The 26,327-nt window shown below is 38.5% G+C and overlaps 2 protein-coding genes across 2 annotated transcripts in view; one reads left to right on the top strand and one right to left on the bottom strand.

The window, feature by feature from the left end:
- Window positions 1-4,858, top strand: part of NID2 (nidogen 2) — a gene marked incomplete at its 3' end in the record, with an annotated part of 74,407 nt that extends 69,549 nt beyond the window's left edge. Inside the window, 5 exon segments of the mRNA XM_080707149.1 lie at window positions 1,813-1,970; window positions 3,327-3,450; window positions 4,527-4,641; window positions 4,643-4,678; window positions 4,835-4,858. Of these exon segments, the coding sequence (XP_080563275.1) occupies window positions 1,813-1,970; window positions 3,327-3,450; window positions 4,527-4,641; window positions 4,643-4,678; window positions 4,835-4,858 (457 nt within the window).
- Window positions 4,859-5,616: 758 nt separating this feature from the next.
- RTRAF (RNA transcription, translation and transport factor) lies at window positions 5,617-23,527 on the bottom strand. The gene is made up of 8 exons (XM_080706962.1): window positions 23,395-23,527; window positions 21,619-21,743; window positions 19,116-19,215; window positions 12,699-12,785; window positions 11,255-11,343; window positions 8,805-8,873; window positions 6,039-6,087; window positions 5,617-5,932 (listed from the first exon to the last, which is right to left on the bottom strand). The coding sequence occupies exons 1-8, from the start codon at window positions 23,453-23,455 to the stop codon at window positions 5,778-5,780; spliced, it is 735 nt and encodes a 244-aa protein (XP_080563088.1). The 5' UTR covers window positions 23,456-23,527; the 3' UTR covers window positions 5,617-5,777.
- Between the last annotated feature and the right edge of the window lie 2,800 nt (window positions 23,528-26,327).

The following is a 26,327-nucleotide window of genomic DNA, read 5'->3' as shown; positions in this document are numbered from 1 at the left end:
CTGACTTGAAGCCCCTGGGTTTATTTATTTATTTTATTTTATTTTTGGTGCTCGTGGGGATGGAACCCAGGGGCAATCTACCTCCGAGCTATATACACCCCCAGGCCTATTTTTTTTTTTTTCTTTATTTTGAAACGGGTTCTCACGAGGGCTTCACTAAGTAGCTGAGGCTGGCCTTGAACCTGGGATCCTCTTGTCTTAGCCTACCAAGTACTGGGATTACATGTGTGTAACACAACACCTGGCTTAGCCCCTGGGTTTTAAATAGTGCAGGGAGGGTCAGAACAAGAGAGTACAAGCTCAAATATGTGTTTACTGAGGACCAATTACTCTGTACTAGGCACTGTTTGAGGCAAAGATAAGGTGTCTTCTGTATCAGAGCTTACATTCTATTAGGAGGAGATTGGCCAGTGAGCAGTAAGTACCAGGCTACGATGTGAAGTGTGGAGAATTTGGAATTGTGAGAGGGACCGGGGGCAGCTGGATCAGATGATCAGATGACTTCAGGATGATACTAAAAGTGGGTCCCTTCAGCAGCACATTTAGGAACTATAGTGTTAAAAGCACAGCAGGTTTTTCCTCCATAACCAAAGCTCAGACACTGGACATTTGAACATCAATAAAAAAAATGTTCCCTCTTCCTTCCTCTTTCCTCTCACTGGGATTCTCTGTAGTTCAACTGACTCAAAGCATCTACAACACAGTAATTCATAGGTGCTTTCATCCTTACTTCTATTACCCTGTTGCTTTACATCTATTTCCAATGAACAAGATACTTTCTAGATATGTTTAATGAATATTTTAGATATTAAACATGGAATTTAAAAGGTAAAGTGCTTCACTTAAAGTGTTTCCATCCCTGAGGGCCATGGGACAACTGAGATTCCCTTCAGCGAGGGCCACAGAGTACTTTCCCTGAAAGATTTCCTTTTCAAATCCCCTCTAGTATACAAGTTCCATAGTTCCTATAGATAAACCCTTCCCAACAATTATATTTTTTTGGATTCTAGATCCAATTCATGATTCCAACAGATTAGGAGTTTCCAAGTAGTTGAGTCAAGGGGAGGTCTAAGAAGTAAGGACTCTCGTAGGGACTTATGACAATAATTACCTCTTCTACGCAGTTGCAGCTGTCAGAAAACCTTGTAATGCAGGTGAAAGTACAATATGGCATTAATTACCTATTGCTGTGTTAACAAATTGCCCCAGTCCTTGGCAGCTTAAGGCAGACATTTATGACTTCAGTTTCTGAGTCAGGAATCTGGTGCAGCTTAACTGAGTGTCTCTGGCAGTCTTCCAGGCTATAGTCAAGGGGCTGACCTAGCTGCTGGGACCCAGAGGCTCAGCAGTGAGGAGGTTCATTGCTAAGCACACCCACGTGGGCTGTGGGCAAGCCAGCTGTCCTTGCTGGCTGTGGGCAGAGACGTAAGTTCCGTGGCAGATAGGTAAGCTCTCTTTATAGGGTAGCTTGGAGCACAACACCTAGCTTTCCTTAGAGGGAGCAAGAGGCATCCAAGATAGAAGCCAGTTTATTTGAAACCCAATATTGGAAGTTTCGTCCTATCACATCTGCCATACTGTTAGAAGCAAGATGTTACACCTAGCCCCAAATCTAAGGGAGTGCTTAAGGCTGTGCATCATAGGGGAAGAGACCATTGGTGGCTATGTTGGATGCTGCCAAGGATGAGCGGCACAGTGCCCCCCGCCCCCTTTTTGCAGTGCTGGGACTATGCATGTTAGGGAAGTACCATTGCTCACTAGCCCCTGCACGAATGTTCTTTTACAATTTTGATCTTTTAAATTTACCTACAGCAACTTGTACTGGACAGACTGGAATAGAGAAGCTCCTAAAATTGAAACATCTTCTTTAGATGGAGAAGGCAGAAGAATTCTGGTCCATAAAGAAATTGGATTACCCAATGGTTTAACCTTTGACACCGTCTCTAAACTGCTCTGCTGGGCAGATGCAGGTAATATTCAGAATGTAAATTTACAACCCTTTATCACAGTGGATATGAACACTATGACAGACTTTACTACAAAACCTAAATCCCATCACTCAGATCTTTTGGTTGAAATTTGTAACAGTACAACACACGATCGATTTGCTTGGTCTGTCAACTTTTACAGCATCTTAATGGCTCTTGTAATGAGCCTTCTGGGGTCTGGATAACAGTAGGCTGAATTGGGCACTAAGTTTGTAGTGCTCATCTGACCCCAATATGAGCACTTGGCACTTTTTAAGTTAAAAGAAATACTATCAATGTTGAAATTAGCAAGCTTAGATAAATGATATTATTCTGTCTTTGTGGCCAGTATTGTAACTTCTTTTTTTTTCTTGGTACTGAGAGTGGAACCCAGGGGCTTTTCTACCTGTGGGCTATACTTTCAGACCAATTTTATGTTTTATTGGGAAACAAGGTCTCACTACGTTTCTTTTCTGAGAGCCTCACTAAGTAGCTGAGGCTGGCTTTGAACTTGTGCGATCTTCCTGTCTCCACCTCCCAAGTGTGTGGGGATTACAAGCGCGCGCCACCACGCACGGCCTGGGTTGTAACTTCACTAATATGCTGAGGATGTTCTTTGAAAAGTGATGTGGCAGGATGATATTTACTACTGAGGTTTGTTTCTATTGTGTTTCTCATCATTAGAGTAACTGAAAAATGCTATGCATCTATAGTTCTACAAAGAATTATGAAAAATATTGTCCTTGAATTTATAATCTAATAAAAGGAACTCTAATGCAGATGGGTCACTTTTACAAGTTGTCCAATATGTTTTTTTTTTTTAAAGCACTTGAAATTTAAATTTCTCCATGAGAAATGTGAAATTTGGAAATTCTTGAATTACTTAGCTATTTCAAAAACTTGTAAAAATGGTAAAGATTTGCTTCCTTTACCATTTTTGTTGCTTTTCTTTCTTGTACCTAGGAAAAATATTCTTTAAAAATATTTATAGATTTTCATTCAGATTGCCTTGGCTATTATATTAGATGTTATGTTTACAATAATAATTGTAAGCTAAAGGTTAAAATTAAAAAGTGCTTATCTGCGTTTTTGGAATAGCCAAATTTCAGCAGATACTATCCTCTCTTCCAAAAAAATTTAGGTTTGAATTTCCATTAAAAGCTACAATGCTACTGAACAAACTGGCGATTAGCAACAGAATGTCATATTACATAGCTGCTAATTTGCATGACGGCAATGAAAATGTCTCATTTCCCATCCTTTGTTTCCCCTGAGGAGTCTGTCTGCCACCATCATTTTTGGCAAAACAGTTTTTTGTCCTCCTCCAAGGTAAGGATCACATTTTCTCTGTTTTAAAAGGAACCAAAAAAGTGGAGTGCACACTACCCGATGGTTCTGGACGGCGTGTCATTAAGAACAACCTCAACTACCCCTTCAGCCTCGTGGGCTACGCGGATCACTTCTACTACACGGACTGGAGGAGGTGAGCCTAGCTCGTTCTTTACAAGCCACTGTGTATGAAGTCAGGAAGGTAAATAAAGGCCTCTACTGAGGTTTTCATCTCATTATCTTATTAGTAAATACTCTCCAAAGGTTACTGCTTTTGAAATCATGCTTTTACTTAACCCAGAAATTTAATGCTGTTGTTCATGGGTCTGTTAAAAGTGGCAAGGCTTATTTAGCAATACTCTCTCTCAAAAGAAAACATGTTTATATAAATCTATTTGTACCATACGGTAGATTATTAGGTATAAAGTTCAAGTTGATTTAAAAAAATAATAATATTGTGGATGTACTATCTAGCTGGGAGACTGAAAAATACTCTTTAGTTCTCAAGTAAGAATTTGGGGAACATTTTTAAAATAAAACAAAGTAAGTCTAAGTCCTTCCCCTCATCCCCTACAATTCTGATTTAACTGGTCTGGCATGAGGCCCAGACTTGAATATACTAATAGATCTGTATGTGATCCTAAATGCGGGAGGACTGAGAACAACCAATTTAGACCAGGGGCTTGCAGACTTCAGCATGGCATCATCACTACCCCAAGGCTTGTTAAGACACACTGACTCACTAGGGAGGCCCAGGGATTTGCATTTTCTGTAAGTTCCCAGGTGACGTTGGTTGGGGGACTTTGAGAACCATTGGTATTAAACAAACCTTCCATGAGTCAAAACTCATTTGGTTCAACTGATTTTTAAAAAAATGTATTCTAGGTGAGCATGGCAGTACACACTTGTCATTCCAGTACTTGGGAGGCTGAGACAGGAGGATCACAGGTTCCCAGTCAGCCTTGGCAACTTTGTGATACTGTTTCAAAACAAAAATATAAGAAAAATATAAGAAAGGGCTAGGGGTAAAGCTTGGAGGTAGAATGCCTTTGGTTTTAATCCCCAGTGAACACACACACACACACACACACACACACACACACACACACACACACACACACACACTTCTAGAAGGCTAGCAGAGATTTCTACTAAAACTTAAAAAAAAATCAAACTTCTTTTAAAATCTGACAAAATCTCCATGAATTCACTCTTCCTTTCTGTTACCAGGGATGGTGTTATATCACTAAATAAAAATAGTGGCCAGTTTACTGATGAGTATATCCCAGAGCAGCGATCTCACCTCTACGGGATAACTGTGGTCTACCCCTACTGCCCAGCAGGTAAATGAACATGCTTCGAATGCTCCTTTGAGTAGCAGGGTATGCAGGGAAACCTACAGTACCTGATTACATCTGCTGCCACCACTGCCATCTTTACCATCCTAAGTCTACCTAGCTAAACTATGCATAGGGTGAAAAAGATTTACTGTCATCACTTGGCTACAAAAGACTCACCACTGCCCTCTTCCCTCACAGGAAGAAAATGAAAATGAAATGTAAAGCAGGATTGAAGTTTACAATCAGAACCTTGACCCTAAGGAACATTTACTGAAAAAACAACCGAAAAAGGAATTGGCCATTAGAAGTTCCAGGACATACAAGCTGAACATTTTTATTACAAAAGACTAAGTATATTTTGTGAAATGTTTATACCTCAATTTTTACTACTGTATTTTTTAAAACAAAAGTTATTGCAACTGTTGCTTATTAAAGCAACTTTTTACAAACATTCATATCGTATTTAAAAGGTCAAATTCATTCAATTAAGAACTATTAGAGTTTAAGACTCTAAATCTGATTTTTTGCTATGGAATCTTTCTGGCCAAGAAATTAAAGCACAAGTGATCAGTATAAAAATACAATTCTACAGAGCATCAACATGGACATAGTTATAGATTATGCAGAATTGATGGGAAAAAAACCAACGTATTCATAGTCCCCAACAAAAGTTCTAAGACTTTATTTTACCTCTGCATCAGTGCATTTCTATTTATATTAAAAGGTGCTATAGTATGATTGAGTTTGTATTTTCTGATCCCTTAAGTGCCTCTATAGATGTGCCCACTGAAAGTACATTTGTAAATACCAAAGATGTAGCAGTTCTATAATTTTCTAGCATACTCCAATAAAATATGTTTTCCTATGACTTAAGAATCTATACTGTCTCTAAGACAAAGGTGGGGATTGACACATCTTAACCTCAAAGGAGGAAGCACATTAATATACAAATAGTTTAAAAAATAGCAAAACACTCCACTTTCCCAAGCTTTATTAAAGAAAAAAGCAATGGTGGTAAATCTCTAGAACAGTCAATTTGGGATTCCTCCCTTGAAAATGTGACATTTGATTTCCAAACATGCCGGAAGTATACATGGTTCCCAAGTGTGCTAAGTAGGAAGAAGCTAAGATCCTAAAGTGTTCATCTCCCAACTTTGCCCAGTCTGTGGTCTGTCTTTGGATCAGCAATAATTGCCTGAACAGCTACTATGGCTTCATTAATTTTTGTCTGCAGCTCTCTGAGCTCTTCTATATGCAACAATCGAAGAATTTGAGCAGCTTCATTAAGAACTGCATCTGTGTTGTAAGAAAAGAATACATTAATACATAATTGTTGGATTTAATACCATTCACTCCTTTCCCAAATAGCTCAAAATACTTTGAATTAAACAAAATCACTTACCTCCCGTATCAAAACCAAGAATATGTTTGTCTAAAGCAACAGGCAGGCCCTTAAAAAAAAAAAAGACAAAATAAAACTATTTATAGTTAAGAATAACTCTTAACTCCAGGCGTCAGAGACCTAAGAATTTTTTGTTTAAATCTGCCATGTGATGAGCAAGTTACTTCCTATTACAAGAGGCTAGCAAAGTGGCTTTGTGTGTGTGTATGGTACTGGAGATTGAACCTAGGGTCATTCTACCTCAGCTACAACCCAGCCCTTGTTAGTTTGCTGAGAATCTTGCTAAGTTGCTGAGACTGTGCTGGAACCCGAGATCCTCCCATCTCAGCCTCCCAAGTAGAGGGATTATAGGGGTGCACCACCATGCCTGGCTTTTAAATGTACTAGAAACTCAACAGCCCATCTGGTATTTTAGATCAGGCCTACAAATAAATCCTAGGCTAGGATATAGCCCAGTAGTAGAGTGCTTACCAAGCATGCACAAGACCCTGGATTCCACTCCCAGCACCACAAAATGAATGAATGAGTGAATGAATGAAAGTAAATCCTCACTGTAAACCAGGCATGGTGATGCATGCTTATAATCCCAGTACTTGGAGGCTGAGACAGGATGATCCTAGGTTCAAAAGTAGCCTAGGTAATTTAGCAAGATCTTGTTTTCAAATAAGAAATAGGGCTGGTGATATAACTTGGAAGTAGAATGCCTCTGAGTTCAATCCCCAGGTGCCACACACACACAAATCCTCATTCCGCCCCCCAAAAAGAATAGCGAGCTGGTCTTAAGTTCCTGAACTCAAGATTCCCAAGTCCTGGGATTATACCATCACACCCAGTTTAATTTGTCTTTACAAAGTATACCTAAGTACACACATCTATTTTTTTCTAGCTAAATGTACAGACTTCTCAATAAGTATCATATTAAAATGGGGTTAGTATACAAATTATTGTACAATCATTAGCAGTAACAAGAACACTACCTATTTTTAATGTTATAAGCTATTATTAAATATGCATATGCTTTAGCACTGCTCAATTCTTGCCGAACCAATTAATGTATCTAGGCCTGATCTGCTTTAAAATAGCTAGTAAGTCATAGTACGTGATCAAACAGATGGTATGAAAGTACAGTAAGCAAAACAAAAAGTATACTTATGCCGAGGGGCTCTATACAGCAGGCTGGTCCCAGAGGCTGAGTTTTGCCCTTGTCTGACAATAAACCACCAAGGAATAGCTATCCCGAAAAATTACTACATGCCTCAAATATTAATTACAAATAGTTATAAACAACACTAAAGTGTAAGACCTCTACACATTATTATAAGCTGATTATCTTTTATGATGTCACTCAAGATTTGGAGCACTGAAATTAAAAATAAATTTTACTTGCAAACAAGAGCAAAGAGATCTGGCTAAGTCCTTATTTGTGCTGCCTTTGAAACTAAAGAGATAATTTTTTGAATGATTATATTATGCCAGAACAATTTACTTTCTGTTCTATAGTGAATGAAATAAGCTGATCTTCAACCCAATTTTTTTGTGGCCCAGTTCATAACATAATTAAAAAGTGAATAAGAACCTAGAGAAGAAAACCAAGTATCTTTCAGAGGGGACACTGCCTTGGCCATGCAACCCTTAAAGGCCTGGCTGAGGAAAACAGAAGGGGTCAAAGGAAAAGACACTGGAGGACTTGGGAGACAGAGACCTGAGTTCAGAACGGTGGTGGCGCCCAAGGCATTCACCGCCAACACCTATACAGCAAGAGGAAACTATCACAGACCCCGACAGCTCCTCCTGCTACTCAGAGGACATGCTCTGCAGTGTCTCATGATTACTGAGGCTTCAGGGATTTCTGCTATAGTTAACCTAAAAATATCCCAAATGTATTATTTAAGGTGAAGGTAGTTATGGTATATTGAACCAAATGAGATGCAAGGACAGGATTTAGGTCAGAAGAGAAAACTGTTGTAACAAAGACCTGTTTTTCTTGTTTCCACTATGAATCAAAATGACCCAATAAATTTAACAGGGGAAAATCCTTTTAAATAAACCTCCACTGAGCACACGCAGTAACTCATAGCCTATGCAGCACATTATAAACTGTGGTATGAAAATAAGATAAACAAAAAGTTTATTTCTCACTCAACTGATCCCCAGCAACTAAATACATTTAAGATGCTTAAGAACCAAACCAAATTCAATCACATGAAGTAAGCTATCCCTTTTCTGGTCTGTTCTAACACAGAATAGGTATCTTTCTTTTTTTGGTGGTACTGGGGACTTAATCCAGGGGCATTCCTGAGCCACACACCCAACCGATTTCTTATTCTTTTTTTTTTTTCATTTCATTTTATTTTTTTATTGAAAATGGTATACATTTAAATTGTGCTTGGTGTCCTCTCCCCCCATCCCGTTTCCTCCGTAAAGTGAGATCAGTCAAGCATAGAAAGAGAAGGGACATATGTTTTCTCTAATATGCCCAAACTAGGGAGCATTGGGGATACCAGAGGGACTCCAGATAATGGAAGGGAAATCTTATTCTTTATTTTGAAATAGTCTCACTAAGTTGTGGTGAGTCTAAGTAGCTGAGGCCGCGAACCTGTGATCCTCCTATCTCAGCCTCCCAAGGTGAGATCACAGGGGATCACAAGTGCGCACCACCACGCCTGGCTTCAGAATAGGTATCTTAAGCAGACACAAAGCTTTAACTCAAGGTAATACCAGAAACATTTACTAATAACCGACTTAAGAGTTATGAAGCATACGCACCTCTTTTGTTTGGTTTGCTTTAGCAACTGCATCCTGTGTCAGACGCTCCTGAACCAAAATGCGAATTGCCTTAAGAAACCCAAAAATATATACTGTTTATAACTTGCCCTTCTTTCTCTAAGCATAGAGAATAAGGATGCTCACAATTATTTAATGCACTTTTGAATAGTAGTTATATGTATACATGGTAAAAAAAATTCTTAATACATATGGTAAAAATTAGATATCCATTTCTACCCCTCGGCCTAGCAATCCCTCCAGAAGTCAGTACTGTTACCAGATTTCATGTATCCTTACAAAGACTCTTCAATTACAAATAAGCTTATGCATCCATGAACACAGAATCTTTGCCCAAAAGGATAGCATATCATACATACTATCTTATGCCTTACTTACTTTTTTCATTTCAATAAAATTTTCAGACATTTCAAAAGTTCTTTGTGTGTGTGTGTGTGTGTGTGTGTGTGTGTGTGATACTGGGGGTGGAACCCAGGGGCATTTATATCTCTGGGCTAAACTCTCAGACCTATTTTATACTTTATTTGGAAACAGGGTCTCACTAAGTTGCTGAGAGCCTCACTAAGGAGCTGAGGCTGGCTTTGAACCTGTGCGATTCTCCTATCTCAGCCTCCCAAGCGCTGGGATCACAAGCGTGCACCACAAAGCCTGGGTTAAAAGTTTTATTTTTAATCAACAAAAACTTAATTATTGGAGAATATATGCATACATGTACAGTCACTCAAAAAGAAAACAATTACAATTTCAAAAATAAGTAAAAACTAGAAAACTTGTTTTTAATGAAAATCAAATGCTATACTTGAAAAAGATTAAAATACCTTTAACAGTGATTGGTAGCCAAATGGTTAATATTTTGACTTTTTTTGTTTGTATGTGTGTAGTACAGGGATTGAGCCCAGGAATATTCTACCTCCGAGTCACACCCACCCAATTCTTGTTATTTTTTGTTTTGAAACAGGGTCTTGTTAGGTTGCTGAGTCTGGCCACATTGCTGAAGCTGTCCTTGAACTTGTAATCTTCCTGTCTCAGCCTCCCCAGTACTAGGATTTCAGGCATGTACTACCACACCTGGCTATATTTTGAATTGATTGATTGATTGTGGTACTGGGGATTGAACCCAGGGGATTCTACCTCTGACCTATACCCCCAGGTCCTAATTTTTATTCTTTATTTTGAAACAAAATCTCACTAAGTTGTGGAGGGCCTCACAAGTTGCTGAGGCTGGCTGTGAACCTGCAATCCTCCCGTAGCAGCATCCCAAGGACTGGGATTACAAGCATGTGCCATCACGCCTGACTACGACCAGAACTTTATAAAGCTTTTTGTTATAGCTGATTTATACTTTTTCTGATTTACTGGGTTTTGGAAGCCTAACAAAAGCACCCCAAATATGCTATGTACTATCTCTTTCTCCTCACTGAGTTTATGACTAAAGCTGATATAAGTCCTGTAGAACTACTTCAAGGAAACTTATATAATTGTCTTATTTAAGAACAGGCTTTTGAAGCAGCTAAATTTCACTAAAAGCTTTTTATCTTTTGGCATCCAGTCTGGGCTGAGAAAAATCCAAGTTAACATTCAGATTTAGTGTAGAGAACTAAGCTAAGAATAGAAGAGTATTTCCCTTGTTAAAACCGCCCTCTAATACATACAATTCTAAAATCATTAAATTATGATTTAATCTCTTCTGGGTAGGATGAAATTTAATTACCCAACTTATTATAATATAGTTTAATATTCACATACAATGTCTGGTAAAGCACTCTTTAATCTCTTGTAAAATTAGTAATTCCAAGTCCGGTACCTTAAGTACCATTCCCCTGTTCCACCCCACTGTACATTCAGTTACTAGAAATAAATTTTCTGGAGTATTTTTTTTTCTCTCGGAAATGAGAGAGTGCTTTCAGATTACTGTGCTCCCTGATGCAGAGGTTTGAACTCAATGGTTTTTCTCAGAGGGTGGACAGAGAAAACATAATATTTACTTTTCAAAGAGACCGTGGTGTATATATTTTGGGGCATAGTCACCATTACTAACGTGGCATTTTCTGTTATCATAATGAATACAGGTCATGAATACTTACAAAGTACTATAGAAAAAAGGATGAACTTTCTGTGTCTTCTTGGATATTACTTATCCTTATTAGTTTTTCATATACATTTTTAAAAGAAGATATTTATCTCTAATTATTGGGAAGACTGAATAAGATTAGCTTTGCAAAGATTTAGCAAAGTAGTAATAGGCACATAGTTAAAACTCTTTCATATTAGTTACTAACAAAATCTAAAACATAAACTCTGCTTTATGTGTCCCAGTCCTCTACTGTATTTTAACCATTCAATCAAATTTAAACATCAGTAAACAGTAATTAGAAAAGTGAAATTTTCCCATATACAATACAGTTTTTGCCAAGAATCAAAAATAAGCTCACCTTTAGCATTACAAGGTAATCATCATGACGTTGAATCTGAAGAAGGTTAGCCAAAGCCATTACACCAGCCTTAAAATCAGGATTATTTACTATGAAAGATTAAAAGCAAACAAAATTATAGTTCTGCAGACATATAATTAGACATATTTGTGAATGTACAACCTTACAAAACACATTTTTAATTATTTATTAAGAACTTTCAATATTTTTGCTACTAATGAAAAAAAAAAAGAGTGTAGAGTACCAACCATTACCTAGACCAGGGGTAGTGGCACAAGCCCAGTACATGGGAAGCTAAAACAGGAGGATTGCAGGTTCATGGAGAGCCTCAGTTATGTATAGATAGCAAGATTCAACAATCTAGTGAGACTCTATTTCAAAACAAAAAAATAAAAAAGGGCTAGGGGTGTAGCTAGGAGGTAGAACAACCCTGGGTTCAATCCCTAGTGCCACCAAGATAAAAAAAAAAAAAAAAAGCCACAATTTGGTAAATGGGTGAGACAAATGGTTTTCCTATTAATGTATTTCACTAGCTACACTGAATAACCTGATACAAGATTAATTTAACTCACATTAGATTTGTCCTGTAATTATCTACAAGGCCCATTTATGTGGCACTTTTAATTTATATTTCTTCCCAAAGCTATTAATTTTAATACACAGATCCTACCAATGGACAGTTTTACCCAAACCTTTTCTCTAAGCAGCAGTACTGGGATGTCCAAGAAGCTTATTCATTCATAAGGATAAATTCATAAATTATAGGTCACACTGCACTGAATCAGCCAGCAAAGGCATATTCAATGTAGCATAATCTAGATAATTAGAATCCTTATACGTTTAAAAAGAGTAAAGAACTACTAAAAGACATGTGGGACTTAACTAATGAAAAAATTTACCACTTGCCTCAGTCACTGGATTAAAAATAATTATACATCTAGGTAGGTAAACAATGATTTGCACGGATTAAATATAAATCAAAACCCCCCGGCTGGGCGTGGTGGCGCACGCTTGTAATCCCCGTGCTTGGGAGGCAGAGACAGGAGGATCGCACAGGGTCGAAGCCAGCCGCGCGCGCTGGCTTAGGAGACCGTTTCCAAATTTAAAAAATGTAAAAATAGGTCTGGGAGTGCAGCCCGGAGGTAGAAGGGCTTCCAGGTACCCCAGTACCACCAAAAAAAAAAAAAAAAAAAAAAAAAAAAAAAAAAAATCAAAACCCCAAATTACTTGCAGCAATTTAAACAGCATTTTGACATTTAAATATTCAACAGTAAGGGGAGAAAGAAAGAATACTAACAACAAAAAACATAGAGAATAAAATACAAACATAAATGCTATCGACATTACTCAGTCTTAATTTACTAAAAACCAAGTTAAACTTGGACTTCTAAGAAAAAACATTTAAGAACCAAAAAGTTTATCAATCTATGTATTATATACTCACCATCCAAATTGATCAATGGCTCTGCATTTTTAGTTGTATTGTCAGTGTTTTTTGCATTATCAGGTACTAAGTCCTTGTATTTTTCAGCTATAAAAATATGCAAAAATATAATTTGTAGAATTCCAACTTAAGATAAAATACAGCTTATTTATTGATTACTACCATATGATATTTTCATCCAATATTTGCCATAAAAAAATCTAACAGAAGACAATTTGTAGTTTTCTGATTAAGCTAAAATGTTTGCCGGGTGTGGTAGTGCATACTTGTAATACCAATATTCAGGAGGCTGAGACAGGAGGATCTCAGGTTTGCAGCCAGCCTCACCTACTTAGTGAGGCCTGCCAAAACTTAGTAAGACCCTGTTTCAAAACAAAAAATTAAAAAATAGGACTAGGGGTGTGGCTCAGAGGTAGAATACCCCTGGTTTCAAGTCCCAGTACCCCCCCCAACACACATGCTTATTGGACTACTTGACACAAATATATTTTCATTAATGGCAATTATTTCAAATTTTAGAAGAGAAAAAGTCTGCTTTTATATTATTGCTCCCTGTAAAAGTTGGGAAAGACTGGGAAGGAGCTAAGTATAGGTTACATGAGATTAAGAGTAAACTCACTAAAAAGTAAGTTGTTTTTCCTAAATCTTGCTCTGAATGTGGCATATGGAATCTGAAAACTTTGCTGAAATATCTTCACATCAAATATATCATATTCAAATCTAATACTTATTTCATGCTAATGTGAAATTCAGAATTCCAAAGGCAGACTTACTTTCGTTTTTAAAATAATGAATTTTTAAAAGAATTCATGAATGAACTTAATGCCCCAAATGAAATCTTAGGTTAAAGTGCTTACATGAATTGTTCATGAAACAAGAGGAAAAAATAACAGCTTTAAAATTTAAGTCAAAAAGGAGTTAGCCTAACATGATTCCAACTAACCAATCTGGAATAGTACAAACATAAACAGGATTATCCTTTGAGTAAATTAGAATTCATTTATCTATACCGACTTAAAGTAAAAAAACTGAAGAGAAAGGAAAGCTCCTCCTTATAGTAGAAAGGCAACAAATAAGGGCCAAAGGAAAGATGAAATTGGGAAAACATCTTTTGGTAACAACCAACATAATTACTGATTCAGTCAAGAATTATCCAACGGATGCTAAAACTGTGGAAGTGTATGTATGACTACAATGCACCAATTACAAAAAGAACTAAGGAAATGTAAGGTGCAAAAGCATACTGAAATAGTTATTTAGTACAAAGAGAAAAACACTGTCTTAATGGTGGACAAACCTTAACCAAGTGATCAAAGTTAACATGACTTGGAACATGTAATAGGACACAGCACTGTCATAGATCTCCAGATGTGATGCACTTTAAAAAATATATCACTTGTGTTATTTCTAACTAATATAGCACTCTGAATGTAATCTTGAAAAAACATCACATAAAAAAGCAACATTCAACAAAATGTCTCTTGAGGAAAATATTGATTGATTGATTGATTTTGGTGGTACTGGGGATGGAACCCTTCTACCTCTGGTTTACACTCCCAGACCTATTTTTTTATATTTTATTTGGAAACAGAGTCTCTTAAGTCAGCAAGGCTGGCTCCGAACCTGCGTGATCTTCCTGTCTCTGTCTCCCAAGTGCGGGGATTACAAGTGTGCGCCACCACGCCTGGCTTTTTTGGGGGAAAGTTAAAGCACAAGTATAGACTGAAGAATTGTTCCAGATTACAGAATACAAGAGATCTAAAACTTAATGCAGAGCCAGGTGTGGTGGCACACAGTTGTAACCTCAGTGCTTGGGAGGCTGAGACAGGAGGATCACGTTAAGTTCGAAGCCAGCCTCAGCTACTTAGTGAGGCTCTCAGCATCTGAGTGAGACCCTGTTTCCAAATAAAATATAAAATAGGTCTGGGGGTGTAGCCTGGAGGTAAAAAGCCCCTAGGTTCCATCCCCAGTACCCCCTGACACATAAAAAAGAACATATATATAGGTCTGAAAGTGTAGCTCAGTGGTAGAATGGCCCTGGGTTCCATTCCCAGTACCACAAAAAACAAAAACAAAAACACTTAATGCAAGCTGGGCATGGTGGCGCATGCTTGTAATCCCAGCATTTGGGAGGCTGAGAAAGGAGGATCACGGTTCGCAGCCAGCCTCAGCTACTTAGTGAGACCCTTTTCAACTCAGTGAGACCTTGTTTTAAAATAAAGACTAAAAAATAGGGCTGGGGGTATAGCTTGGAGGTAGAATGCCCCTGGGTTCCATCCCCAGCACCACAAAAATAAAAAAAATAAAAAAATAAAAAAACACTTAAAGCAATGCACACTCTAGGATTGCTTTGGGTTATATCATCATTTTTTTTTGTGTGTGTGGGTCTGGGGATGGAACCCAGGGGTATTCAACCTCCGAGCTACTCCCCCTGCCCTATTTTTTTTTAATTCTTTATTATGAAACAGGGTCTCACTAAGTTGTGGAGGGCCTAAGTAGCTGAGGCTATCCATGAACTGCGATCCTCCAGTCAGCCTCCAGAATGCTGGGATTATAAGCATGCGTCATGGTACCTGGCGGGTTTTATTATTTTTTGAAGATTTATCAACAAAGAACATTATTGAGATAGCTTGTAAATATGAGTATCATTATATATAATGGTAGTATCAAAGTTAACTTCCTGATTTTAATTATTATACTGTGTTAATGTAAGATACGGTGACTTTTAGAAAATGCACATTAAAGTATTTAAAGGTAAAAAGGAATTATCTGTAATTTATTATCAAACAGTTAAGAAAAAAATTAAGCAAAGCTGGGTATGGTGGTGCATGCCTGTAATCCCAGTACTTGGGAGGCTGAGACAGGAGGATCGAAGGCTTGTGGGCAGCCTCAGTAATTAGTGGAGTCATTACAACTTAGACCGTTTCAAAATAAAGAATAAAAAATAGGGCCGGGGGTGTAGCTTGGAGGTAGAATGCTCCTAGGTTCAATCCCCAGTTCTACAAAAAATAGAAAAAAATAAGTGAGCATGTACAGAGGAGGAAAAAGCAAATGAAATAAAACGTTAAGTTTGCAGAATTGGGGATATACAAATCTTATGTATTATTATTATTATTTTAAAAATTAAAGAAAATTAAGTCAGATTTCATTTACTTTAATCAACAAGCTAACAAAAGGCTTTAAATACTGGTAAGGCACATATAATAAAAATGTCACAATGGTTTCAGCAAATTAAAAGTAAACTAAAAGAAGGTGGCAACGTATCACTGTAAAACCTCAAAAGAACATCAGCACCTCCTGCTGATAAGGGACAGCATTTAAGCACGTTCCAAAGCAGTCTGTTAGTTGCAATTCTTAATTTTAAGATTTTATTTTGCAGCACTAGGGATTGAATCCAGGGGCATTCTACCTCTGAGCTACAAGCTCAGCCCAATTTTTATTCTTTATTTTGAAACAGAGTCTCACTAGGTTGCACAGGGCTTAAGGAGCTGAGGCTGTCCTCAAACTTGCGATCCTCCTGTCTCAGCCTCTTAAGTACTGGGATTGTAAGAGTGCACCCCCATGCCTGGGTTTCCTAGTTTAGATGTTAAATACACTTTTGATACCCTTTGCCTTTCAACTGTTTTTTAATGTCAGAAAGTGCTGTTTTAAATGTTTCTTTTATTCATTAAACAAAGATCACACTACAAATGAAAAATAAATTTATCTAGTTAGAGTTATGATATACAATCACACAATACCTACCACTGAAGGATGAGGGATTATAAAAACAAAATAAATAGAAAAAACAAAGGTAAACAAAACACAAATATGTGACTATAAACTTAAGATATCTGAAAATAGCTGAAAAATATTTTTGATAATGTTAAGAATATTTTATTGCAGATTAGCTCACATATAGTCCTACCAACCCATAGTTAAAGGACAGTTAAGAAGACCTCTTTAAAGTTACTAAAAATCAATAAATACACCAAGGCCACAAGGTATATATTTACTTTCTAAAGAAAAACAACATTAATATTTTAAAGTTAAAAAAAATCTCAAATTAGAGCTTTCTCTAACAGTTTTGCCATCAGGCTCCTGAAATTTACATCTGAGGCACCAGCAAAAACCAACTGGCTGATTCTCTCAAATTTTACAGATTCTTTATTCATCAAACAATTAGTGAAGTTGATAAGGACCTGTTAACCTGTTATATGCAAGAAACGGTCAAGTACTGTGGCAGACAGTAACAGCAAGATATCCAGCTCCCAGATACCCACGCCCCAATGCGTGGAACTTCTGTTTATGTTACCTTATATGGCAAGAGACTTGTGTAGCTTGTGATTAAATTTAAATTAAGGACAGTGGCATGGGGCCAAGAATCCTGGACTACTACCCAAGTGGGCACATGTAACCAATGTCCTTACAGATGGAGGCTGAAGGGCCAATTAGAAAAAGATGAGAGGCAGGCAGGAAGAGAGGCAGAAAGAGACTGGAAGATACTATGCTGCTGGATTTGAAGATGGAGGAAGGATCCAGCCAAGGAAGACAGGCATCCTTTAGAAAAAGGAACCAGCTCCGCTGACAACTTGATTTTAGGCTGATAGGACTGATGTTAGACTTCATTCACAATGAGATTATAAATTGTGTTTTAAGTTGCTAAGTTTGTGGTAATTTATTACAGTAGCAACACCTAACTTGAGAGAGGTACCAGGTAGGAAAGGAAGCTTAGAGAGAGAGAGAGAGAGAGAGAGAGAGAGAGAGAGAGAGTGTGTGTGTGTGTGTGTGTGTGTGTGTGTGTGTGTGTGTGTGTTATACTGGGATTGAACCCTGGGACATTCAACCTCTGAGCTACGCCCCCATCCCTATTTTATTTTTTATTTGGAAACAGGGTCTCACTAAGTTGCAGAGGGCCTCACCATAAGTTGCTGAGGCTGGCTGCAAACCTGCAATCCTCCTGTTTCAGCCTCCCAAGTACTGATTGCAGGCTTGCGCCACCAGGGGCAGCCCAAAGCTCACAATTTACTGGGGCAAAAAAGACAAAGAAGCAAAATGGAAAGCGGCAAATGACTTAAAAAGTATAAAGTTAAAAGCTATAAAAGTGTTGAGGGTAATATTACTCCTAAGGTGGCATTTGAGCTGGATTTTAAAAGGTTGGGTAGAATTTATATGTATTGAGAAAGACTGAAATACCAGGCTAAGGAGCCTGAAGTTCCTTCGGTAGAAATGAGATACCAATGATGTTTTTAAATATATAACTGGAGCTGTTTAGAAACAAGTAGTATTCTAAAACAGATTCACTTCAGAAAATTTGGTGCCAGCCCATTTAGCTGAGAATGGGGCATGACAGTCACAGGAGACAAGTTTAAAGATATTATAATATTCTCAGCAGAGGCTGAAATAGGATGACAGTGGTGGGAATGGAAAAGATATAGCAGACAAAAAAAAAAAAAAAAAGATCAATAGCAGCAGGACCAGGAGGAAAAGGAAGAATCCAAAGATACCAAAGAGGCATTAAAAGCAAATGACTAGGAGACTGTGACCAACAGCATCACAATAGTAAAAAAAAAACCAAAAACAAAAACAAAAAACCCCAAAACCAAAAAACAAAAGATGGTGGTATGTGGTAGGTAAGATGATCAGATCTCACATTTAAGATTTTGGCAGGCCTTTCAAAAATCCAAGTTTACTGAGGAAACAAGTTCATAAAAGAATTGTTCTTACTCTAGGTACTAGTAGTCAAAAGCTTCCAATAATAAAAATATGGGCTTTTTGTGGTACTGGGGATGGAACCCAGGGGCATTCTTCCTCTGAGCTACATCCCCCTGCCCTATTTTTTATTTGGAAACAGGTCTCACTGAGTTGCAAAGGGCCTCACTAAGTAGCTGAGGCCGTCCGAAAACTGCAATCCTCCTGTCTCAGCTTCCCAAATGCTGGGATTACAAGTGTATGTTACCACACCCAGCTTTCAAGAAAGTACATTTAACTTGTGATAGAAATGAACCAAAGATGTGAGGCTTGGTGGCACACATCTGCAATCCCAGCTATGTGGGTGGCTGAGTCAGGAGGACCACAAGTTTAAGCCTAGGCTCAGCAACATGACAAGACACTGTCTCCAAATAAAATTTGTACATGCCTTTATTGGTGCATTATAGTCTTACATCATAATGTAAATCATGTTGACAGTGACATACATGCACAGAGTACTTGGTGACCCCCTTTACCCTGGAAAAAGAAATATTTTTTTAAAGGGCTGGGATTATAGCAGCTGAATGACCCAGTTTCAACCCCTAGTACTGCAAAAACCCAAAACAAAACAAGAAACTAAAGGTAAAACAATATAAAATAGAAACAAACTGATAAGTTCCACCCATTTTCACTCCTCCTCTCCCATCTTTCTTCTCTTTCTAAACACACATTCCCCATTAAACATACCATTATCTCCATATTCAAGTCTAACAGCTAAACCAAGAAGCCAGTCAATTGCTTCTTGTCGATCCTGAATCTTGAAAGGACAGTTAACATCTTTGAGATACTGTGAGGAAAAAAAAAATCTGATTTCATTATATTATCATGAGGTTACAAAAATAAGAGAATGACAGAGTCAAAAGGGACCTTAATTTGGATATCTAGTTTCTGATAACATTTCTATTATATTTGATACAATTATATAACACAAAAAGAGAAATGCTTAAGCATACTACTTTAAGGAAAAAAGTGCAATATTTCTAAAATGCTTTTATAAAATTTTTTCCTTCACAGTTCATAGATCACTTAGGATCACCTCATTTTACACAAAAGAAAATAGAGTCCTAAAGAGACTTGCCAACTGGTTATACAACTTAGATCTGGGACTAGATTTCAAACTTTCCTATTCCAGGACTCAACACACAAAGGGCAATTAAATCAAAAGGACATTCAAAATGAGACACAAATCAGTTATTATCTAAAACTTAACCTCCATGTCAATTCCACTAAATAACCCAGGTAACATGCATGCAGGCTGTAACCAAGTACTTCAGTTACATCTGAACCTCTGTATCCACACGGTCTCCTTTAAATCAATCTCTTAGGAGGTGATTCTAAGAGACTGATTTAAAGGACACTCATGTGGATACACAGGGCTGATGTTCCAGCAACAATGATAATTAGCTAAAACATCTGCCCTTTTGGAAATCCTTTCAGGAATCATTGAGTTGGTACTTTTAATCATAATTCATTTTCTAACCAAAAATATTATTCCCTTATTTTTTTTTAAATCACCTCATTCATAAGATTTGGTCATGATCCCAAAAGTGATTGTCAATACTAAAAATATTTGAAAGATGTAACCTATGGCCTAAAATTAATTATAAAAGTGGTATTTACTTTAAGGAATGACACACCTTTTCAAAAGACCTACTTGATATTATTTCTTTGGTTAAGTTTTGACATATTTAAGTTCTCATACTTTATTGTCAATTCTGGGTGTTTCATAGCAGAAAATATTTTATTCTTCAAATACTCTTCTACATACTTATTGTCTTACACATGTGAATGAGCCATAGGTAAAATAAACAAATACAAAATCTGAACAATAAATTTCAAAGTCTTAACATACTTTTTGAAAGTATGTTTTAAGGGCAAAAAAAAAAAATACATAAGAGGCGGTGACAACAATAAGCATACAGCACTTACTACGGGCCAGGTACTTCTGTGAACAGGTATATAGGGACATCCCTCACTAACAACATAGCCATCCCTATGAGATAAGCCCTATTCTAGTTCCTGTTAGCGATAAGAAAATTAAGACTGAAAGGTTATGAAACTCACCCAAGGTAATAGCACTAGTGTATAACTTATAGAATTCCCTACTTGTTAAAATCCCGATTCCAAAGAGAACGTTAGGTAAGTAATATTGTTCTTTCCTATTCATTGAAGTAAGAGAGCCAATGAAAATGTCTAATTTAAGTAATGACATTGCAAAATGTGATTTTTATCCAAGTTGAAAATAATTTTCTATAAAAGTATTACTAAAATTGAACAAAATTAATGAAAAACTTGTTCTAGTGACAAAAATATAATATACACACAGAAATTTTTAAGACTATTTCTAGCATGCACAGGGATATCTGTGCACATTAACTATAAGAATAAACATGCCTACTGGGCATAGTGGTGCATGCCTGTAATCCCAATACTTGGGAGGCTCAGACAGGAGGATGACAGGTTAGTGAGGCCCTCAGCAACTTTAGCAGGACTGTTTTTCAAAATGAAAAATAAAATAGGGCTGGAAGTGTAGCTCAGAGGTAGAATGTCCCTGGGTTAAATCCCTAGTGCCACCAAAAAAAAAAAAAAAAAAAAAAAAGAAAGAAAGAAAAAAAAACCATGCCAGGTATGGTGGCACATGCCTGTTATGCCATAGTTCTGAGGCTGAGACAAGAATGCAAGTTTGAAGCCAATTTCAGCAACTTATGGAGACTCTGTATCCAAAGAAAAAATAAAATATGGTTGGTGGTATAGCTCAGAGGTAAAATGCTCCTGGGTTCAATCCCTAGCACCACAAATGAAAAAGAAAAAGAAAAAAAAAACAAACATGACATGGTCTTACTTTTCAAGACTGTCAATAAAGTCTTTTAATATAGTACTCAAAGTATATCATTGCATTTTTGATCTAATGTAAAAATACTGATTTTGGCTACGAAATGAATGTACTTACCATTTATAGAACATATATAAAATTAAGAAACTTTACAATGTTTCTTAAGAAAATTTCTACCTCACACTGAACTCTTGGTAGGAAGAGATAATTTGCTCTAAAATCAAAAGCCTAAGAAAAAAACCAACAAAATCCTTGAAATCAGCTTTTCTAATACTGCTTATTATTATATCTTAAGAAAACAAAGTAATTTTAAGCTTGTCTTCAAATTAAGGTACTATTTTTACCTTAATTCCTTACCTTTTCAAAAAACTTGGGCCAGTCACTGCTGTGTATGTTTCTTAAATTACCTCTATCTTCAATCTTGTAGTGTCTGATTTTCTGGTCTTCAAGCCAAACAATAAAGTTTCTAAATTCTGTCTCATCTGCAATAAAAATTATGTTACTGGTAGCACTAGATATAATGCCTCCTTCTTCACAAATGATGTAGAATTTTCTTAAACCCACAATGCTAAATTCATTGAGCCACCAAGATCAGGAGTTGAAAGTTCAGACTCTGGAGCTGCAGTTTAACAATGATCTATTCAAATCCTGACCTGAATTCAAATTCTGGGTCCAGCCACTTACTGGCTGTGTGAACATAAGCTGATCACCTATATTTTCTGTGCCTCAGACTCTTTAGTTTCAAAATGGGGATAAAAACAGGATTTACCTAATAGGATTAAAAGAAATAATTTCAAGTTTTGAAGATTAAAGGGAATATGGATAAAACACTGCATAGCACACAGTTTTTCTATTTAAGTTTTAGCTATTAATGTTCCAGTCCTTTGGGAGGAAACTGGGCAGATGTAAAGTAAAAACACACAATAAACTGGTAATTAATAAAAAGCTAAAGCACAAGGTTTAAAGGATAAAAAATCAGTAAGACAGAGACACTACTAGTGTCACGCAGTGTTAACTGCACTCTACCCTTTTGAGGTATGTAATATCACCACTTTGCAGATAGAAAAACGGAGACTCAAAAGATTCAAATCCAGAGATGGAAGATGTAGTGCCATTGATTTTTTTTCTTTTTCTCTTGGTCAAAAAGTACAAAAGAAAAACGTTATTATTTGACACGCTTCTATAGGTGATCAAAGAACCAGTTATCCTGCTTAGAAACGATTTTTTTCCTTTTTCTCTTAGTCAAAAAGTACAAAAGAAAACGTTATTATTTGACACGCTTCTATAGGCGATCAAAGAACCACTGTTATCCTGCTTAGAAACGATTTCCAACTTGAGAGTCTTACAAAACGGTGTTTTTGTACTCATCACAAGTTGAACTTGATGATCCCTTTCCAACTTCCTAGCCTACCTCAGGCCAAGATCTATGGAAGGAAATGGGCAGAGATGGGTCGTAGCTGAGCATTGGTAAGCAGCAGCGTCATTACTTTTAAAAACTTTCACGCTGTAAAACCCCAATGCCGAGGTGTATTCATTCAGTCACCCCTCCATGCCACTCTATTTTCTGTATTTCTATCTTTCTAATAAACTTATTTAAAAAAAAAAACCAATGCCTTTGTACTTAGAGCTTTTTTTGCTCGACTTATCCAACTTCACGAATCCCTTCCTAGGCAGCCTTCTCCTTCCACTGGGGTGCTGGATTTCGCTACTTGCTCTCTGGATCTGCTTCCTTAGTTCCGACGTCTCCCGCCCCAACCCCTTGGCTCTGGCGGGCGATGAACTAGTCCTCAAGTTACTCTGCACCTTCCTCGGATCCCCGCACTGCTGGCCCACAGCAGGTGCTCCAGGGAGCGCCCGACTTCCCCGCGACCCGTGGGGCTGCAAGGTGAGCAGGCGAGCGCGCTCCCTTTTGTGTGCGGCGCGGCGGGGTGCCTGGAGTTAGCAAGCACAGGAGTGGCGGTGCCGGCGGGCGCGGGAGGGCTCCGGCCTCGCCCCGAGGCCGCGGGCAGAGGAGCCGGCGGCCCGGGGGAGGGTCCCCAAGTCCCGGGCGGAGACCGGGCCGCCGCGGGTCGGGTCGGGAGGCCGGCGGGGCGCGCAGGGAGGGAAGCCGCCCGCGCCGGGCCGCCGCCTCACCTTTGCAGTTGAAGCCGGCAGGGTTGTGGTAGTCGAGAGCCGTGAGCTTGCGTCGGAACATGGTCCCGGCTTCTCGCTCCGGTCCCCCGGGCCTCCGCCGGGAGCAGAGAAGCGAGGTGGAGCGCGCGGCGCAGGCACCGGCGACGCGGCGAGAGAGCGGGCCGGCGCCGGGACGCTGCAGAACGACAGCGGCCTCGGCCAATCGCAGCGGAAGGCCTCCGGCCACCGGCAGAAGTCCACCAATCGCGGCTCGGGCTGGGGAGGCGGGGCTACGTCGGGGCACGTCGACGCTCAAATAAACTTTATTGTCAGCTTCCTACTTGTACAATATAAGCAGAAAGCTGGTGGGAAGCGAATTAGCGCAGCACGCAGAGTAGCATCTGTAGGCTTTCTGCTGTGGGTTCTATCTCATTGGGTCACAGAACTACTGCTTAGTATTTCGGATGTACTCATTTATTTATTGCTCCTCTACATAAATAGATGCGTTTTCTTTCTTTCCTTTTTAAAAATTTATTTATTTTTGTGGTACTGGGGTTGTGAAACACAGGGGCTTTTCTACTTCCGGGTATCTTATTTGGAAACAGGGTCTCACTAAGCTGCTGAGAGACTCACCAAGTAGCGGAGGCTGGCTTCTAACGTGTGCCATCCTCCTGTCTCAGCCTCCCAAGTACTGGGATACAAGTGTGCCACCACACCCGGCTTCTTTTCTTTTTAATTTCCTTTCCTTTCCTTTTTTTTTTTTTTTTTTTTTTTTTTTTTTTTTTTTGCATTGGGGATTGCACCCTGGATCATTCTACCGCCGAACTACATCCCAGGCCTTTATTTTCTATTTTTAAACAGGGTCTTGCTAAGTTGCTGAGCCTGGCCTGGAACCTGAGATCCTCCTCTCTCAGCCTCCCAAGTACTGGTAATACGGGCGTGCACCACCACGTAAACACTGCTAGTACAAAGACTGAAAATGCAACATCCCTGCAGTGAGATACTTCAGACTGGTTGGGAGTGATCCGTGGCTAGCATACAACTATTTAATAGTTGTTCCAGCTACCACCAGCCACCGAGTGAAATTAGAAACTGCAATCATCTTTTCCTTCCCCGACCCCTCAAGGCATGGAGCAGGCTACCAGTTCCTACCCTTCTGCCATTCCTATTTCTCAAATCCCTTACTTCCTTTCTGACCCCACCAATACTACCTCAGATCAGGCCCTCATCACGTTTCCTAATTATCTAAATTACTTCTTAGGGCCAGTCTTGTCTTCTGGAATCCATTCCCCTACACTGCGATGACATTTCTAAAATAAATGCCTGTCTCTAACTTTTCTGTTTGGTATCTCTTAGTAGCTCTCTGTTGCCTTCTAGAGGTCATCAAGACTTGTCTTTGTTTTTAAGACTCGTCCTGATTCAATCCCCACCTGCTTTCAGACACTGGAGAGCAACAATGACCAAGACTGACCACGGGCTTATTTTCATGGAGTTGAAAATGTGAAAGAGGGAAACAAATGAGAAAAGATAAGCACTGAACTAAGGCTTGAAGGTGGTGCAGACTTCACTGTGCAGGGAAAATGGTAACTTATTTTGAATGAAGAGGATGTACAAAGGCAAGACATGTCCCAGAGAGGATAGAGCTTAGGGGGGATAAAAGATGGGAGAGGATGAGAAAGGCAGGGGCCTGATCAAGAAAGGCCTTTGGTGGATAGCTAAAGGGTCAATGAAGCTCCTGGGGCAAGTCAACTATATATATTTTATTTTATTTGAACAGAGGGTAATTAAACACTGTTAGCATCTGTGGGGCATATGAGTAAGATGTATGTTAGGTTGGAGCAGGGACATTGGCAGCCCCCCACCCCTGAAAGTTCCAGTTGCCTAGTGCATGTAACTGCAGTTAAACAACAATGGCCTAACCGTCCTGGCTGATGCGTACAACCGCAAACACGCATTACCTGGTTCCCGATACAGGTGTCACCCAGCTCCCAAGAACATCTGTACCACTGCTTAAGAAACAACAACCTACCTGTCTGAGAAGCCCCCAACTCCCCGCTCTCCCTGCCCTCAAAAAACAGTCCCATAAAATGTTTCAACCTGCAGGTCCTGGGTGCACGCTTCCCTGGCCCCATCTTTGGATCTGTGAACCTCCCTGGGGAATGCAGAATAAAGCACCTCTTGCTTTTACTTGGCCTGCTTGTCTCATTCCCTGCGTTGCCACTTTATAATGTAGTCTCTGTTTTGGGGAAGTTTAAGTATAATAACAAATATTGATGTGTAAATAAATACTAATAACCTAGAGTTAGAAAATAATAAATGAATTATGAGACGTACAAAATGTACTCTTAAGGCCAGACTAGAGCTTTAAAGGGGCCACTGTGAGGCAATGTATATTTTTCAGTTGAGTTACTTAAAGAGTGAATCAAGAAAGCCAATTTACAAGTGTTTTGCTTCCACCAAAGTTTGACTAAAGATACAGCTATAATTACATACTATAATGCACCTAGTTTATAATTAATGACATACCAGCCAAAATAACAAACAAATAAAGAACTCATAAAGGAAGAAAAATAATGAAGGAATATTGGCATGCTGTTGCAGATAACGCATTTCTTAAAAGGTGAGGGGCAGGTCTTACAATTTGTTCTCTGAAATTGACGCTTTAGTGCAGAAAACTAAACTGTTGGCTCCTGGTTTAAAGTCTTTCATTTCAAGGTCCCAGGTTGTCAGTGACTTGCGGCTCTCTTGATCATCAGCCCTCATCACCCCCAGAGGTGGGGAAGTTGGAATGTCCAGACATTTAATGTTGAAGAGATGTGCTAGATTTGAGTAAAGGATTATTTATGGGAAAGAAGTAGAGCAAATTAAAATAGCTGATTTTTTAAATTAAAAATCTCATTTTGTCTTCTTTTTTCTTTCTATATTTGAAGGAGTCCTTTGGCCTAACCTGAATG

This window comes from Muscardinus avellanarius (assembly GCF_963383645.1).
Source record: "Muscardinus avellanarius genome assembly, chromosome: 12".
In the NCBI taxonomy this organism is placed as follows: Eukaryota; Metazoa; Chordata; class Mammalia; order Rodentia; family Gliridae; genus Muscardinus; species Muscardinus avellanarius.
The sequence above is the reverse complement of the archived record's forward strand: the minus strand, read 5'-3'. Positions and strand labels throughout refer to the sequence as shown.

Coding starts and splice junctions, on each gene's coding strand:
- RTRAF (XM_080706962.1), bottom strand. CDS start 23,455: ATGTTCCGACGCAAGCTCACGGCTCTCGACTACCACAACCCTGCCGGC. Junction 21,744..23,394: donor TGCCGGCTTCAACTGCAAAG/GTGAGGCGGCGG, acceptor TTTTTATTGCAG/ATGAGACAGAATTTAGAAAC. Junction 5,933..6,038: donor TCTTGGTTTTGATACGGGAG/GTAAGTGATTTT, acceptor CTTACAACACAG/ATGCAGTTCTTAATGAAGCT.